The sequence below is a fragment of the Columba livia genome, chromosome 15 (genome assembly GCF_036013475.1).
Source record: "Columba livia isolate bColLiv1 breed racing homer chromosome 15, bColLiv1.pat.W.v2, whole genome shotgun sequence".
Classification (NCBI taxonomy): domain Eukaryota; kingdom Metazoa; phylum Chordata; class Aves; order Columbiformes; family Columbidae; genus Columba; species Columba livia.
The window spans coordinates 15,366,100-15,383,563 of NC_088616.1; the positions used below are offsets into that span (position 1 = coordinate 15,366,100).

General features: G+C 46.0%; 1 protein-coding gene across 10 annotated transcripts in view; it reads left to right on the forward strand.

Annotated features, from left to right (window-relative positions):
• Positions 1 to 17,464, forward strand: part of MAD1L1 (mitotic arrest deficient 1 like 1) — a 349,235-nt gene that overhangs the window by 205,874 nt on the left and 125,897 nt on the right. Inside the window, exons 17-18 of one of the 10 annotated variants that reach the window (XR_010466405.1) lie at positions 784 to 3,437; positions 4,193 to 11,334. The exons of 8 other annotated variants lie outside the window; for them this stretch is intronic. Coding sequence is in view for 1 of the 2 variants with exons in the window: in XM_065031478.1 (XP_064887550.1) it covers positions 784 to 987 (204 nt within the window). In the remaining variant the exon portion in view is untranslated. Of the gene's footprint in view, positions 1 to 783; positions 11,335 to 17,464 lie in introns of those variants that run through there. One more of the 10 variants, XM_065031478.1, reaches the window with a different exon arrangement.

The following is a 17,464-nucleotide window of genomic DNA, read 5'->3' on the forward strand; positions in this document are numbered from 1 at the left end:
AAGCCAGAATGGTGGTGTCAAAGGGGCACAGAAGTTGTTTGTCATCTTCTCCTTCCACCGTTGGACTTGTGCCGCTCTCCATCCCTCTCTTGGTGTCTCTCCTTGGGTAGTTAACTTCCTTCTCAGCTTTTCTTGTCAAACACTTGAAAACTCTGTGTAGTTGGATAGCACTCTGCTGCATGTGCTCATAGACACACTCAGTGCCTCTTTTTGTCCTGCTTTTAGCCACCATGAAGCCAATTACAGCCGAAGCGCTGTGCCTCTGCAGAATGCACCTTTTCTAATTCTCAGGTAGTTGTTCTCCCCTACAAAACTCCTCTCTCAACACACACACTCCCGGGTTTATAACGTCGCTGACAGCTCCTACATCCCACATACCCCTTCAGTAAAGGAGTAGTTTCCTTTCATTAAACACCTAGTCTCTGTACACACCCTTTTCACAGCTGTTGAGAAGCAAGCAGAGGGGGCTCTTTCTCTACTCACAGCTCGAGGCTTGTCGAGCTGCTGGAAGCAAAGTAGTCGCCGCTGCTGCATTGTTAAAGGCCGCGATGCAGACACACTGGCAGGGTTGGTATCAAGCTGGTAGCGAACAGGGAGAATTTCCAAGGGCTCTAAGCCATCTTGTTTTCTACTTGCGCAGAAAGTTGCTGTCCCGCAGTGGTATTGATTAGTTTTAAAATAGGGAGGTGATAAATGGAGATTTCAGGTAGTTCGGGTAGATGGGACTGCAATGGATGGAGGCGCTTTAATCGAGCCTGGAATATCTTCCGTTACCTCCCGCAGGTTTTCTTGCTCATCCCAGGAGGGATGCGCTGGTGTCTGGCACCGCCTGGTCCACGGAGGCGCCTTCTCAGCCATCTGCACTTGCGCTTTGCTCAGGACCTGCCTCCATCCTCTCGTTCCGCTTCTCCAGCCCCGTTCTGCCCAGGGTGCCTGTCGCAGCTGCTCCGAGGGTTGTGCGTGTTGAGAGAGCCCAGCGAAGGCTGAACATTGCAGAGCCCTTGCGGCATGATTCTGTGGATCGGATTTTAAGCTGCCTTGAGCCCACTGCCAGTCTACCCGTTCCTGTTCCCTGAGAGAGAACGGGAAAATACTTTGCATTTTTGAAAATAAGTAAAAGTTGTCTTCAAAATTTCCTCACTAGCAGCCCAGTCTCCCGTTACTCCACTGTCCTCTTTCTCCTCGGTGTCCCGGTGTTTTTCAGCTACTGTTCTTTCACACACAAAGAACCACACAGAATCAACTGGGTTGGAAAAGACCTCAGAGGTCATCACGTCCAACCCTTGGTCCAACTCCAGTCCCAAGAGCTTAGAGACTGATCACTTGAAGCTCATTTGTTGGGAGCAGTATATAAAAAGAAGGATTTTAATCCACCTTCTGCCTCCAAGCACCTTATTCTTTGAGGGTGCTCTTTTCACTTTATTTTCACATGATTATTTCAGAGATGGGAGTGCTCCGGACCAGCAGCAGCTGCCCGCAGTGGGGCTGGCAGTGCAGCACAGCAACCGAAGCACAGTAAGATCGATTCCTCACTTCCAGCCCTGTGTCAGGGACACAGGAACAAGTTGGTCATCTCCTGAAAGCAAAGGTTGGCTGGTTGCTGCGGTAGCACCTTACAAAATCCATCCCTGACAGAAGCACAGATCAGCAATAAGGTTCTCATAAGCAAAAAACCCAGGGCTCAGGGTTTCTTGTTCAGTTAGTGATAAATATTTGGTCAGGTAACCTTATGGAAAAGTAAAATACCCAACATAAATGTTGATGAGGCGTAGAGGCAGGAGAGAAAACGCGGCAGCAGAGAGCGGAATATGGTGCTACAGCAGAGCGGCAAACACGTTTGTGTGAGGTTTGAGTTAATAAACAGGCTGCGGAGCCGAAGAGAAGGCACCGATCAGTTCTTACCAGTGAGATAACATTCAGAACACAAATCAGAGTGTGCGCTTGGTGAGGATCCAGGCAGAATTCATAACATTTAATAGTATTCTCAAGTTCAGCATGGACGAGCTCCTGATTGATCCAGAGAAACCAGGTGTGTATTAAGGAATAATTAAGGATTAATTGTTAAGGAAAATAAAGGGTGTTTTTAGTGTAGAGAGGCAGCCACGTTATGGATTCTTGTAGAGCTTTTTTAATGTGGATCAGAATTACATTTGTGCAGAATGGTTGTTTTACGAAGCATGCGTTCATACGTGGTCAAGAGGGATGTATGTAGAGATGCGTTTTGTGACTTCTGTTCTTGAACTTTCACATCTTAATCCATCCTTATTTCTCTCTTCACCATCTCCCAGAAAAGCAGAAGTCCTTAAATTAGCTTTACTCCCTTTAGATCAGGATGGAGAGTCCCTCATGTAAAGCCCAGTGACCAAGAAAGGTGGCAGGTGACAACCCTGTTTCCATTCTCTGTTTCATTGCACTCTAATCACCAAATAACCCGTGTAGTTTACCAGTGGACTGGATCACATCCATATGGATCCGTATGGATCAGTTGTGTTCAAGTTGTCATTACGACCGTGAAAAAGACATTTCCTTTAGGGGAAAACCCCACAGTCTCCGTGGCTGTATCTGAAGTGCCATTCTGCTTTTCCATCACCTGAGGACTCGAGCAGCTCTGCCGCTCTGAAATATTAACATGAATATATATTTGAAAGTATTTTTATATTTAGAGGCATTGATTCTAATGTAATTCCTCTGCAAATTAAAACTCTCCTTGAAAAACATTAAATTGTCAGTGATAACATCTAAGTTCTTGTTATGTCTAAGAGGAATAAACGCTGAAGTTACAGAATTGTCTGGAGGCTTAGAAAGTAAGAGGGGGAATTAACGATATGAGAAAGAATGGATGAAAGTCTTGGATAACACTTTTTTCCGAATTGGAGGAAGCGGAATGAGTTGAATTAAGAGGTTTATGGCCAAAAAGAATATCCGTTTAGTCGGATCTGCTATAGAACAGAAAACATACAGTTTGAAGAGAAATCTCTACCCAGTGACTTGTGGTTGCTCCACCACCTTTTTTTTAATAAGATATCAAATATTGATTTATAGATATTGTTCAAAAGACAATGTATTGGTTTCCCTGGTTAGCCATCCCTATTAAAAATATATATTATCTCGCGTTTGCCGACTTCACCGGGAGCTGTTGGGTTCTCACTGTGCTTTTGTTTGCTAGAAGAACCGCCTGGTGTCAGATTTCCACCCAAGATCCTGACCAAATTGCTTGAGCCTTCTCCGTAGTAAATGAAATAGTTTGATTTCCATTCATTTCTCATGGCAAGATGTGTTTTTCAGGCCATGAATCATTCATGGCAATCTTCTCACGACTTTCTATAATTTTCAACAACCCTCTTAGGGATGCGCGCTCACCTGGATGCATTATCCCCATAGTGGTCTCATCAGTGCTGCATTCAGAGACAATATTGCTTCTCTGGCCCACCTCATAGGTATGTAAAGATTCTTGCTGCTCCTTTTCTCTCCCCACAGCATTAAATTGGAGATACCCCTTAGTTATTAACCATGGCCAAACCCCTCCTCACAGACGCTGTTTCCAGAAGGTCCCCGCTGTGTTGTGTACCCGAGACCACGCTCTGCGCTCGGGATGTCTCCCGGTGCATTGGAATTCATGCGGGATGATTCTGCCCAGCACAATCAGATTTCTAAGCTGTCTTTGTGGGCTTTGCTGTTTGCTACAATTCCGCCTTTGTGTTATCTGCGCATTTTAGTAAGGATTTATTATTTTCCTATATATCTTAGAGAATGTATGCTGCATACGATTGGCCTAAGAAGTGATTCTTATTGGAAGTAACTGGGAAATGTCACTATTAGTTCATCAGCTTCTGGGCCATTTAAAAACTGCCACAGTCTGATTTTGCATCAGGCTAGTTTTAAAAGAAAATGCGATTTTGATACCAAAGCAAATACGTTACAGAATTCCTATTCTGTTATGTCAACACCGTTATCTTAATTAACTGGATTTGAAATCTCTTCAAGTCTATTTGACAAGACCCGTTTCCCATGAAATTGTGTTACTTGCTTTTTCTGATCTTTCTTTCTAATGGAGTTGTGTATCAGTTCTGTCTTGCGAGTTAAAGCGATCCAGTTTGCTGCCTTCTGGAAGCTTCATGAAAAGCGACCGAGGCAGCAGATAACTTGATCTGTATGAGGCAAGCTGCTTAATCTCATTTCTCGGTCTTCACAGTCTGTTCACCAGCCAGCGCTGTCTCATTCCAACTGCAGCCAATGCAAAACGTGCCGATCGATGCTGCCGATGGGTCATTAGTAATTTGCAAACCTCAGTAAGTGAATTCATCTGATTCAAGGTTTTAAGCTGGAGAAGAAAGTAGAGGAGGAGTGATGGAGCGGGCTGGAGTAACGGAAACGGATATTTGCTCTCAGCTGAAATGTAAGCATTGTTGGGCTCTGTTAAGCAGGCGATGGCAGAGATTTGTCCTCCTTTCGCAGTGATTACACAAAATAACATATTTTCTGAAATCACTAGCATCAAATGTGGTTTTCCCTTATCACCTCTCTTGATCTTTTTTTTTGCCGTTAACCTGCTGGAGGATAAAATGTATAAATTTATGCAAGTAAAATCTTTATCATTCTGGAGGCCCCTTTTTGCTGGTTCAGGCAGATGAGTTCTGAGGTGCTCGCTTACTGTTCAGTATCCGTTTGGGGCAGAAATAGCAGTAATTTTAAGATATTAAGACTGCTTTAAAAACAAAACAGTAGTTGAAATATGAAAAATGACCAGGTAATTGCTACCGAAGTCTAACGAAGGAGAAATACGTTCCTCCATAGTAAATGATGGAAGTCAGTGTGATCGTGCACCTAAAGGCGCTGTCTGAAAATCTGTAGTTACCCAAGTGCGGAAAGCCTGTCTTTAGGTTTGCTCAGATCAACTTGAAAAGATGCTTTCTCACCTGCAGCTAGTCTGTGTTTCTGACTTATGTTACCTAATTAAAACTTAATGAGAAAGAAGTAACTACCGCAGAGCAAGAGCATGTTGTGCTGGCTGGTGTGAGGCCGAACCGGCCTCTCCTCGCTGGCTTGTTATAAATGGCCAGAGAACTGGTTTCCCACTGAGAAACACTAGAAAACGAGAATTTCTCCTCATTCACGATTTTCTTTCATAAAATGTTGTGATTCATGTTGATATGAAGGAAGTGGTGATAAAAACCCAAACCTGAGTTCTGTACAGCAGGAACTCCTGTGTTTTGAACGGGCTTTTATGGGGTCTTAACAGTTTATAGGTTGACCTGGCAGTCATAATTCTGGAAAAACATGGCAGTAAAACTTGAAATCATCGCCCCTTCGCATCTCTGTGCAAAATGTGCTTGTTGTTCTCCAGGCCATTAGCATGGTGAAGTAAAACCGGTGAAATCAAATCAAACAGGAGACAGGGCGGTTGTATTTCAGACCATTAAGTCGTGCGCAGATGTCTGGACAGTTTTGTGCCCAGCAAATATATTTCAAGATAGATTTGAATCGGTTTTGGCTCAACTTTGTAGTAGTCTAAGCTTGAATAAAGATGTGTTGAAGGTGAGTTGGTTTAAGGCAGGTTTAGTGTGTTGAGTCATTTTGCCAACAGGCTGGTGATGCCAGCGTGATGCTCCTTAGTGTTTTCCCGCATCTTTGGTTCAAATTGCATTTAAAAACAGATGGATGAATAGTAGTTGAAGATTTGCAGGCAACCAAGAAGTAGTTTCCCCCAGTAGAAGCCAAGAAAGTGTATTTAAGCAGATGGTTGTGCTGATATAAGTGCCCCACGTGGACAAATGGTGGGGGGATGTAGCTTATGGCACCTACAGAGGTGCAGCAGAAATGGCAAAACCTGTCCTCATGCCAGGGAGGGTTTTCTCTTTGTCGTGGAAGTAGAAGGGTTTAACCTGAGGCTTGTTTCTGCAGACAAGGCTCCGGTGGGTCCCTGTGCTGTCCCTGCGGTGTGGACGGCGGCTGCTCCTCTTCCTTCTGCTCCATCTAACGCTGCTGCCATACAGCTTGAATTTCCCCTTCTCAGCCCAATAATTTATTCCCATATGGAGAGTTTATGGGTCTCATCAGCATATTTATAGAATCATTTTGGTTGGTAGAGCCCTTTAAGATCATCGAGTCCAACCGTAATGGGTAAAACAAACCCAAGTTAGCAGCTCTTAGTTTCTCAGACCATATGTAACTAGTGAGGGGTATTGATTCAGTTTTGGTGTGATGTAGTTTATAAATATGCATGAGGATTTAGGGTTATTTAACTGTGCTTTTTAATTCTCCTTGCATTGCTGACTCTTCTAGTCGGGAGTTTCTTTGTATGCACATCAAGCTGCTCCGTGACAGCCCCGTTCTCACTGCCTGGGACCTCTCAGATGTTTTTAATCCCAAGTCTGTAGAAAGTTCTAATGTTCAAGGAATAAAAGGACACAAAGTGATGCCCTTCTGCATGGGGACCAAGGGGGCAGAGTCCAGGTCCCTGAGGAGCTGGGGAAGGAAACCTGGGACCAAAAGGCAGTTGTCACCAGGTGGGGAGGAGGAAGGAGATGGAGGAGACCTTTTCCATGCCCTGGAGAAGTGGAAAAAGAGCTCTTTTCGTCAGGGATCTTACAGCTTGCTTAAATAAAGTAAGTAACCCGATCAAATGGTGAAAAGGAAGGGAAAATTAAACATTTGCCTATTTACCCTGAGGAGCTGGAAGAGAATGTACCCTCTGAATCGATATTTGGATGTTTTAGATACTCAGGTCTCTTACTTGAGCAAGAGTAGAGCAAACAAAAGTGGGTTCTGCATATTCAACATATCTAAGCAAAACTGCAGTGACTTTCTGGTGAATAATGTAGGTAGCTACATGGAGAATAAGAAAGATATGTACCTGTATATACATTTTTCTGAGATGTTGGAAGCTCCCTATTTGCTCTCTCACTTCTCCCTCTACCACTTTATCAATTACTAGAGGAATTTCCTGCCAGCACCCTGGTGCTGAGGTGTTTTGGGGAAGATGAGCTCTCCGGGGCCACGCTGCGTCAATGCAAACGCCGCATCACTGAGAGGAGACCGTGACAAAAGGAATAAAACAATTCTTCTCCAGCTCTTCTTCCCCTCGGTGTGTTGCAAGGACACGTTTTATTTTCCTCATATTTATCTTCTACTTGGCCAAAGCAGAAGGAGCGTGGGAGGCGATAACCTCTCGCAGTGAGAGGCTGCAGCGGAGCTTGTTTAACCTGGAGCACATTTGCTATAAAACCCACTCACACACTGCCCGGCTGCTCGAGGGGACTGTCAGCAATGAGTCCTCCAAACCATTTGCGTCTGTCACGGTTCCTGTATGATGTGAAAGGGAACTTGACTTGCTCTCTAAGTGGAGCCGCTTCCCGCTGGAGACAGGGAATCCGTTAATGCCGGCGGGGGAGCTCGGCCGGGGCCGACGGTGCACGTTCATTCACCGGAAAGCAGCGGAGTTATTCAGGGTTTGCTTCGTAGCCTGTGAGGTCAGAGTGATACATCCAAGGACATATAATAGTGCTTTCATATGCATTAAATTACAGGCTCAAAACGTCCTGCCTTTAGGAAGTGTCGGCACTGCTGTTGATTCTGTCGTGGTTGACCTCAGCAACCAGCCTGTGTGCCCTGGTTTTGTTAAAAACAAGTTTCTTTTTTAGTGAATTTGCCTGTCAGGTAAAGCCTTCTTATCATAATGCCGCATTTTCCTGAAAAGCCAGATACATGTTTTGGTAGACATAGCAGTGGAATGCGAGGTCGATGTTAAGGACGGATGCACATCCCGCGAGAGCAGTGAACTGAAACAGGTGACCAAAAACTGACCAGCCAAGTATCCCATCCCATTCACGTGATACTTCATATAAAAGTGGGAGATCATGAGGATCTCGTCCTTTTTCCTTATGGCGGCATTAGGAAAGGACCTTGCAAGTCGTTCCTGTGAACTGAGGCCCAGTGACAGACTGAATCCAGCTCCAGTTGGCCGCAGAGTCCAGTCCAGGACTTCAGGTGCCGGCCCTACAGTTGCCGGGACTTTCCAGATTGGTTTTGTGTATTTTGTATTATTTTCTCTATTTTTATTGGCAGCATCAGTAAAACATTTTTAATTTATCCAGCTCTCTCCTCCCTGTCCTTCTTTCCCTCCTGATCACCTGTCCTGAGTGGGAAGGGGGGACAGGGAGGGGCTGAAGGGGGAGGGGGGTTAACAATACATCTGCCACGGTTTTATTGTCGAATCAAAACCTCGACACCATGCGATGCGTTTGCTGGACAAATAAGCAACATGATTGACAGCTCTTCTTGTCACTTTTCAGGCTTGCATATGTTCAGCTGAACTTTGCATCCTACAGTCAGATCATGAAGGCAGTGCCTTCTTATAGGGTTTTTAATTATTCCTGTTTCTTTTCGTGTAAGATACCATCTAAAAATAAGGTTTTGCTAAAGGTTTTGCTCTTCACTAATTAGGTATATTAACGGGAAAATCTGATTACATTGCTGTTTCGCTTTCCTTTATACAGTCTTGAAAGAGGGACCTCTGGCACCGTCCTGCTCTCTGCCCGTCCCATGGCGCAGCCCACCTGGGCTCTCCCCTTGAAATCCCCACTGAATTCATGCCAAAGTGGGCATCGTTTTAATGAGACTTACAGAACGGTGTTGGGAGGGAAAGCTTTGCATGGCTGAATATCTGGATTGGATAAATACTACCAAAAAACTCATGTCAGGTATCTTCCATCTTTCTTGTCTGTACAGTATCTGTGTGTGCGTGTTGCATTCAGAATAAGAAAACAGAGCAGCAAAGAGGTGGTTATTTCTTTTTAAACTGTGCGTACTTCTCTTGAAAAGCTGGGTTGGGCCTGACACTTCTCAACAGTTTTCTTAACCAAAGGTGACTTCATTTGTATGGGAAAGTTAATAAAATGGTTGTTTGAAATTCAGATCTGAGAGACAGCTTTTCTCACCATGAAGTGAAGTCTTATATTTTTATCACTCAAACTATAATGCCTTTGGGACTGTTTTCAGAACCTATATGCTTTTGATTTTCAGTGTATTTATCAGAGGTTTTTGAACCATCACAGGTCTCCTCTGCATGCTGCCAGAGTGTAAATAATAGCAACTTTTAATGGACTTGTTCTCTGGAAACACAGACATCCTCGGTGTGAAAAACCCAGTGTAGAAACCCTGGAGTTCAAATCCCTGTGTGGTAACAAACTGCCCTGGAGCAACCTGTGATTTTCTGCCATTTCAGTAAAAGGAAAAGCAGCAATTGAAAAGGACAATGAACATTCAGATGCATCTTTTCCTCTAGATTACCCAGCTCCATGCCATTCCATGTCTTTCTGTCCTGACTCTTAACCTTCTTGTCACGTTTGTTTGCATCTCGGACCTCATCTGAATGCCTCACTCAATGCAAATTGTAGTCTTGCACCCTCCAGGGAATAACGCGTTTGTGAGTATAGAGAAAAGATCTCCTCTTTAAAACTGTACCTGAAGGGCTTCACACTGGCGAGACATTCTATTTTATTACTTGTATTGCAGCAGGGCCCAAAACGTGTTACACGTTGTACCAAAAGATATGCTCTGGTATTAGAGCAGCATTATTAGGGTGATTAGAGCTTTTTTGTCTGCGATACATCCCAACTCCAACCGACCCGCTGTCTCATTGCTAATTTGCTGGCGATGCTGCGGTAAAGAGGGCTATAGGCAGGAATATCAATGAGTGTGTGAAGTGTGGCAGAGCAGCTCAGAAGGGGAGAGAAAAGACCTGTAGAAATGTGTGCACACCAAAGTGGTGGAAGGAGGAATGTGGGGTAGAAGGTGGGGAACCAGCATGAGGCCTGGTGGGAACAGTTGAGCCTTTGCCCAACATCCAGCACCTTCCGTTTGGTTTTGTGGTTTCACACACAGAATCACACAGGATGTCAGGGGTTGAAGGGCCCTGGCAAGCTCATCCAGTGCAATCCCCCCATGGAGCAGGAACACCCAGATGAGGTTACACAGGAAGGTGTCCAGGCGGGTTGGAATGTCTGCAGAGGAGACTCCACAACCCCCTGGGCAGCCTGGGCCAGGCTCTGCCACCCTCACTGGGAAGAAGTTTCTTCCCAAATTTAAGCAGAACCTCCTGTGTTCCAGTTTGCACCCATTACCCCTTGTCCTGTCACTGGTTGTCACCAGAAGAGCCTGGCTGCATCCTCCTGACACTCCCCCTTTCCATCTTGATCCCCATGAATGAGTCCCCCCTCAGTCTCCTCTTGTCCAGCTCCAGAGCCCCAGCTCCCTCAGCCTTTCCTCACACGGGAGATGCTCCACTCCCTTCAGCATCTTGGTGGCTGCGCTGGACTCTCTGCAGCAGTTCCCTGTCCTGCTGGAACTGAGGGGCCACAACTGGACACAAGATTCCAGGTGTGGTCTCCCCAGGGCAGAGCAGAGGGGCAGGAGAACCTCTCTGACCTACTGACCACCCCCTTCTAACCCACCCCAGGTACCATTGGCTTCCTGGCCACAAGGGCCCAGTGCTGGCTCATGGTCATCCTGCTGTCCCCAGGACCCCCAGGTCCCTTTCCCCTACGCTGCTCTCTCATAGGTCATTCCCATTTGTTTTTTTTTCTTTTATTGATTTGTTTGTTTGGGGTTTTTTTGTTTGTTTTTACCCCAACTGTTTCTGGTTTGGAGTCCCTACATACTGGCAAAGCTATGAGGAGCAGGTGGTGGTTGTTGCTTATTTGTTAGCTTGCTTTGTCTCATCTTTGCAATCCATTTCTGTTGATAGAGCTCCTGTTCCAAGAGCTTTGAAGATCCCTCGGTGTCGTTATCCTGTGTGGCAGAGGGAGCTGGGGCCGGTCAGCGCGCTGGGTACACAGGGAGTTGTCTGGGATGCGGTTTAGTTTGGGTTTTGCTCTCATCCCTTTAGCAAGCTTCAGCAGAGAAACAAAAAGAACAAAACCAAGAAACAGAATTTCCATTAAAATGGCATTTCCTGAGGTAGGATTAAGCTTTCTGAGACTGCCTTGTACTGGGTGCAGAAATGCCTCCTGTATCCTTTTGTAGGAGAGAGTTAGGTAACGAAAATGATTTAAAAAACCCCACTGTTAAAGTAAAAATAAAGGTAAACCAGGAGAAGCTGCTCACCTCTATAGTCAGGCTGTGTCTAGTTAATAGGCTGCTGCAACAAGAGCTGCAGATGGGGACTTTGCATGTGCCTTTCAGGTGATAAATTCCAATTTTGCCTTCCCCTTTTTTTCTTTTTGTTCTCCATCTTTGAGCACAATTTCCAAGGGGTATTGATGCGGGACTAAGAGCAGACAATTCTTGATGTAAATGCTGTAACTGTAAGCTGAAGATAAATACTTTCAAAGATGACTTCTAGTGATTTGTGACTTCTTTCATAATTCAGTAAAAGCACCAGGGTGTTTATTAGCTGGGTGCAAAGCCCGTGTGCATGTGTTAACTCACAAATACCACGTGTTTTCAGAAACGCAAAACGGTAATTCCAGAAACCTGAAGCATTGGGAGAGGTATCGCATTTCTGCCGCAGCTTGAACTGTGTAAAGGATCCGTGGGCAGGAGGAGGCACTGGATCCCAAGGAGAAACTTGCAGGTCCCCAAAAGCAGCATCAGCCCTTCAAGCATCAGCAACTTGGATTTTGCAAGAACTCAGTAGCTGGAGCTTTGACACAGTGAGAGACCAGCCAGAGGCCTTGGGTGATGTTTTGTCATGGAACAACAACAGCAGGCGGTCAGGGATGGGACAGAGCAAGCAGCAGCCCATGGTATATCGGGACCCTGGGGTTTATTTTAGAACCAATGAGATCAGAGATTTTCCCCCACTTTGTTTTTTCCACGGTTGTTTGGTCACTCCCCCGCCTTGGCGCTGCCTCCCCTGGCCCTCAGCAGAAAGCCCTGTCTGCTCGGTCACCGGTCACAGTCCTTACCGGCCAAGGCCCCTGGGCATCCCCTGACCTTCATCCTGTGCATCTCCAGGGTCGTCTTCCGCTTGTTCCTCCAGCCAGGATTGTCGCCTTGTTCTTTGCAGGTCCTCTTCTTTCTGGGACCACTTCTCTTTTTAAGAATCCCCCTTTTTGGCACCATCTTTCTTTCTGGAACCCCAAGCCCCTGGTTTTCCCCATCTACATAGTCTAAATCATTGATCAGCCTCTGCTCCACGTTCTAAGCAGTGATTTTGTCTCATGTCTGTCTCTCTTTGTGTAGGATTCAGGATGTGCCACTTCTGTTCTAGTCCAGGTTTCACCAAAAATTACAGCCAGACCGTGTTTTCAGCGAGCAAGTAGCATCTCTTGCTTGAGAGTTTGGAAGTCCAGTTTTGGACATTCACCACATGCATATCCCCAGTTATCTGTCATGTGCTAGTGCTCACAATTTAAGGTACTTTTTGCCTACAAGAGGTAGCAAATGGAAGGAAGAGCGTTCCCTGGCCAGTTGGATGCTTTTCAAACACTCCCACCATTGCTCCAGCTGATGCTTTTTATGTTTTATGTCTCTGTATAAGAAACTTTCCCATCTGTACCCTACAGACAGATGCAGTCTTTATTTTGGGTGTTTTTCCAAGGTAACTACTGACCTATTATTTCTTTAAAGCTGATATAGTCTACTAAGCTCCTTGGATTGTTTCTATTTAAGTTCCACAGTATTGAATAACGCATCCCAGTCCAGAAACATCAGAGATGTTTCTCTTGAGAAGTCAGGATGGAAACTTAGCTAAGTAAGCCGCAGTGTGTATTGCTTGTACCTGGGTGATGCTCCCCATATGCGAGAGATGCACAAAGAAGAAATGGTCCTTTCCTTGAAGAGCTTCCAGTCGTCAGCCTTTTCTCAGCAGGGGCAAGCACAATCTGTTACACTGCCAGCGAGCAGCGATTAAACTCAGCTGTCCATATGCTCCACCAGAATTTATTGTGCTGCTCCGAAATCACAGTCTTTTAAGGTTGATAGGCACCAAGACTATGAAAAAAATAAGGCACTCAAGTGCATGTCAGCCTCATGTATGGGTTCTGACGACTTTGCTTTCAAATGCATTAAACAGGAGGAGCCTATGAGGATGTGAAGTCAGTTGAAAATCCGTGACAGTGTTTGCTGACACTGCATCCTGACAGTCATTGCCTCCTTGGGAACGTATGAACTTCTTTAATTTCATTAGCGATGTTAGATAAATGGATTCACAGCAGTTGAGACTATTCCCTTTGCTAACATTTCTACCTTCTGATCAGAAATATCTGTGGTAGATGAATAGATCTTAAATGGAGTTGTTAAGCAGTGAATGTTTCATCAAATGTAAAGTAGTCCACATGGCTTTAAGTACTTTATTCTTACCTGTGGGCTTGTGAAAGTGAGTTGAGTAGAGAGAAAGGCTTTTATTGCACCTGGAGAAAGACATCCCTGAATTGGGACTGTGCAGTTTTCAAACAGCCAGGAGAGATGCCAGAAGAAGTTCAGCCCTTTTCAAGGTGCTGTCACTGGCAGCTTTCATTGTTCTTCTCAACAACTCCACTTCTAAAGGAAAAGTTTCTGTTTTGCAGAGATTAAAGCAGTCCTGTCTTCATTCATTGCTTCGTCACTTGACTGATTCTTCCCTAATGGGGAGATTACTTATGAAGTTTTTGAGCTGTAATTTCAATGTGCAGACCAACATACTGGCTGTTTGCCAATAATACAGTTTAAAAAAATGACACGTAGCATCAGCACAATTATCTCCTCAGAGCCGTTTTTTTCAGGCTGGGAGGTGGAGGTGGGAAGGCAGGCAGGCAGCAGCGTCTGGAGCGTGTATCACAGAATCCCAGAGTGTCAGGGGTTGAAGGGCCCTGGCAAGCTCATCCAGTGCAATCCCCCCATGGAGCAGGAACACCCAGATGAGGTTACACAGGAAGGTGTCCAGGCGGGTTGGAATGTCTGCAGAGAAGGAGACTCCACAACCCCCCTGGGCAGCCTGGGCCAGGCTCTGCCACCCTCACCGGGAAGAAGTTTCTTCTCAAATTTAAGTGGAACCTCTTGTGTTCCAGTTTGCACCCATTACCCCTTGTCCTGTCACTGGTTGTCACCAGAAGAGCCTGGCTCCATCCTCCTGACACTCCCCCTTTCCATCTTGATCCCCATGAATGAGTCCCCCCTCAGTCTCCTCTTGTCCAGCTCCAGAGCCCCAGCTCCCTCAGCCTTTCCTCACACGGGAGATGTTTCACTTCTGTTCTAGGTGGCAAATTAGCCCTGTTGCAAATTCTCTTTTCCATAGCCTGTTGTCAGAAAGTTTATCAATAACCAGAGTCTTACTAAGTAGTTCTGCCACATCCCAGTGTGTGCTTAGGACATATTGCATTGAGACAATATTGCATCTGCGGTGCTGTCTTGCACAACGGCTGCGTGACCAGGACAGAAGTGGTGGGATGGTTCTTCTCAGTGATCTGTAGGACCTGTGGGATAATGCATCAAAACAACATTATTTCACAAATTGCAGGACATATTAACCCGTGGAGTCAACAAAGCGTCTCTGGAAAATGTCTGGTGCCCTTCGGAGAGCACAAAATGTTTTTGCTGCCTCAAGCACCAAATCAGCTAGTTAGCATCTTGCTTTCCAGGAATGAATAACTCACTGTACTATTAAGTGTCAACCAGACTTGGTTGCAATCAATCAAGGTATTTATTGCTTCCTCCTAAATAAAGCACTGTGTACATTTTTCTGACAAATCTGAATTACTGGCTCGACGTTATTCCTTGAAAGAAGAATCAATGAATGCCAGCAGTTCTCTTTAGTTCAAGTTATTTACTCTTCAGCATCTCTATGATTTCCGGTTTCTAAGGTATTGGGAGAAATAGGGGCAAAGAGGGGATGCTGCTGAGAAACTAGCAGTAATGTATCATCTTTGCTCTCTGTGACACTGGCCATGATGAGCGGAACAATTTACCAAGTTATCTGCTGAATGAACCAGGGACAGGATGGTTTTCCAACAAAGGGACTGTCTATAGGTCATGTGTTGATTGCATCCCCCAAATGTCTCGTACTTCTATTTAAAGGCACTATGAGCTTTGGTGGATTTGGTCAGCTCTTATATTCAGGCCAAGTTTCAAACCCGAAGCACACTTTTCCATGCTTCTTGGAGAAACCAGGGGTACATCACTACTTGTTGCAAGATGCTTTTTAACTCTCTTAGTCAATTCCTCCTTGCGTGAGTTTGTTCAGCACGGAAGCAGCAGCTGCTCCTGGGCGGCTGTTGTGGGAGTCCCAGCTCCTGTTCACAGGGTCTGGCCACCTCTTCTGTGCCTTGTTTCTCAGATACCACTCTTGGCTCTTCCTCAGCAGTGGCCCTAGATTAGAAATGATTTTCTAAATGGGCAAATCTGGTTTAGGTCTGCCAGCACTCAAACCACCACCTTCCAGGTTTCTGGACAAAATTCTGATCAGTGAGACTTATTATTTGTGGGGGGAAAGAGCATTTGACAGAGAAAACCAGCAGTTTACTTTTTGCAGAGCTAAAGGGATTCCAGGAGGAGGTTGTTTGCTTTCTTCAGTCTCTGGTTTCTTACTAGCATCAGGGTTTCATTTCCTCAAATGCTAGTGAGATTTTTAATGTCGCTTTGCTGTCTGTTATATTTAATGGTTCCCAGCCATGACTCTTCCAGGAGCCAACTTAAGTCACTCCCAACCTTCAGAAGTGTGGAAGAACACTCCAAACGATTGAAGCTGTGATACCGTTTTGGCTGTCTGGTATTACATACACATGCGACCGACCCCTTTGATCGAAATTGGCTCCAGTCTGCACTGTTTCCATGGAAAACTTCCTGCGTTTAGTTGAAAATCCATAGAGTGTCAGTAAATTTCCCAGAGACTTCAGTGACGCTCTGCTTGGTGCAGCTGTATGGTCCAGTGGTGAGGAGGGTCATCTCCAAGACAGGTTTTCTTTTGCTACAGTTCTGCTAAGGAGCCTCAAACTGGAGAGTCCATCTGTCCACACCTCGGTGCTCCTCGCAAACTGTGCTTCAGGTTTGGTTTTTGGGCTTCAGGTGGTAGTTTCTTGTGGGGTTCGTACAGCACCTGGCACTCTGGGATCCCTGTCTCACTTGGTTTCTTTAGGCTTTACTATAATATAAACCAGCAGCACTAATATTTTAGCTGTAGGGAGAAATGTGCTGGTTTGATGTGTGCTGTGTAGAATAAAGAGAAAGCTACTGCCCCTAGCCCAAGAATGTGAGTAGCCTAGCAAGTATGTTAGTGATCTCCCAGAAATGTTAAATGAGATGGGTTCTGCCACAGCCTTCCTATCACGGTGGATTTTCAAGATATTCACCTCAGTGGAGCTTCAGACTGACATGCTCAGAAGCGCTGCTGAGCCCCCAAAATAAGGCTGAGTCCTAGTGCTGAGTTTTAGAGCGCGATTTATCAAGGGTGCTTGTTGTGAAAGGAGAGGATAGATGGGCTGAGAGAGCTCTAAGAGCCAGAGCACTGCGGCTTCATGGCAGGGCTTTGTAGAAAGGCCCGAGATACATTGTAAAAGAGTAAACTACCTGCAAGCAGCCCTGGCAGGGTGCAGCAACACCTCCGGGTTTGCAGGGTTTTGCTCCTCGCTGAGACCCTTGTGCCATCTGGTGCCTTTGCAGGGCTGGTGATCTCGGTGCCGTGAGCCGGAGCCAGCGGGGCCAGGAGCTGTGATCTCTGCCCGCCCTTCACGGCTTGTCAGAAATACTGTGGCTGCACGAGGGGAAACGGGCTCCGCGGCTCCGGTTTGCAGAGCATCCTTTTGGCAGCCGGCGTAAACCCCGTGGCAAACTTTAAGGGTGAATCTCTTCCCTTGAAAGGCAAACACGAGAGTGAGGAGCGCCCTGACCTGTCTGGAACAGTCCTGAAATGCAAATAGCATGAGAAGTTAGGTAGCTGGGTGCAGAAAGAGGTTTGTAAATGCCAGTGTGATGCTGGGGAGAATGTGTCTAATAAGCTGCTGTTACAGCTGGTTTGTGTTCCCTCTGTTCTACATCTCCAAGATGCCAAGTGTGGTCCCACTCCTTCAGTTTTCTGCTGAGTTTCTCTTGGCCAAGGCTGTCAGTGCGGTTGTCTCATGTCTTGGTCCTGATGACCTGTCTGTCCAGTCCAGGCTGTCTGTCTAGACCTCCTTGTGGAAATGGGTCACAAAGCCCCATTGCTGTGGGGCTGTAGGACAGTGTTGCCCTCTGAGATGTTCCCGTTGTTCTCCGAGCACCGTGAGGCTTGGGCAGTGTGACAACAGCTGTGAGATGTAGCAAACATCACGTACAAAATGTCCAGCTGGCCCTTACCCATAGTCCGTCCAGCCCTGAAGAGCATCACTGACTGCAATGATGGAAGATGCTCTTTGGAAGAGCCCACAGACTTGCTCCCCAACAGCCGGAGATGCTGGAAGATGCGCCCGTGCCCCCCCTGTCAGGGTCCAGTTGTGGAGCTGTTGTCCATGAACTTGTCAAACCCATTTTTGAGCCAGTGCTGCATCTGCTGCCAGGCTCTGGGGCGGCAAAA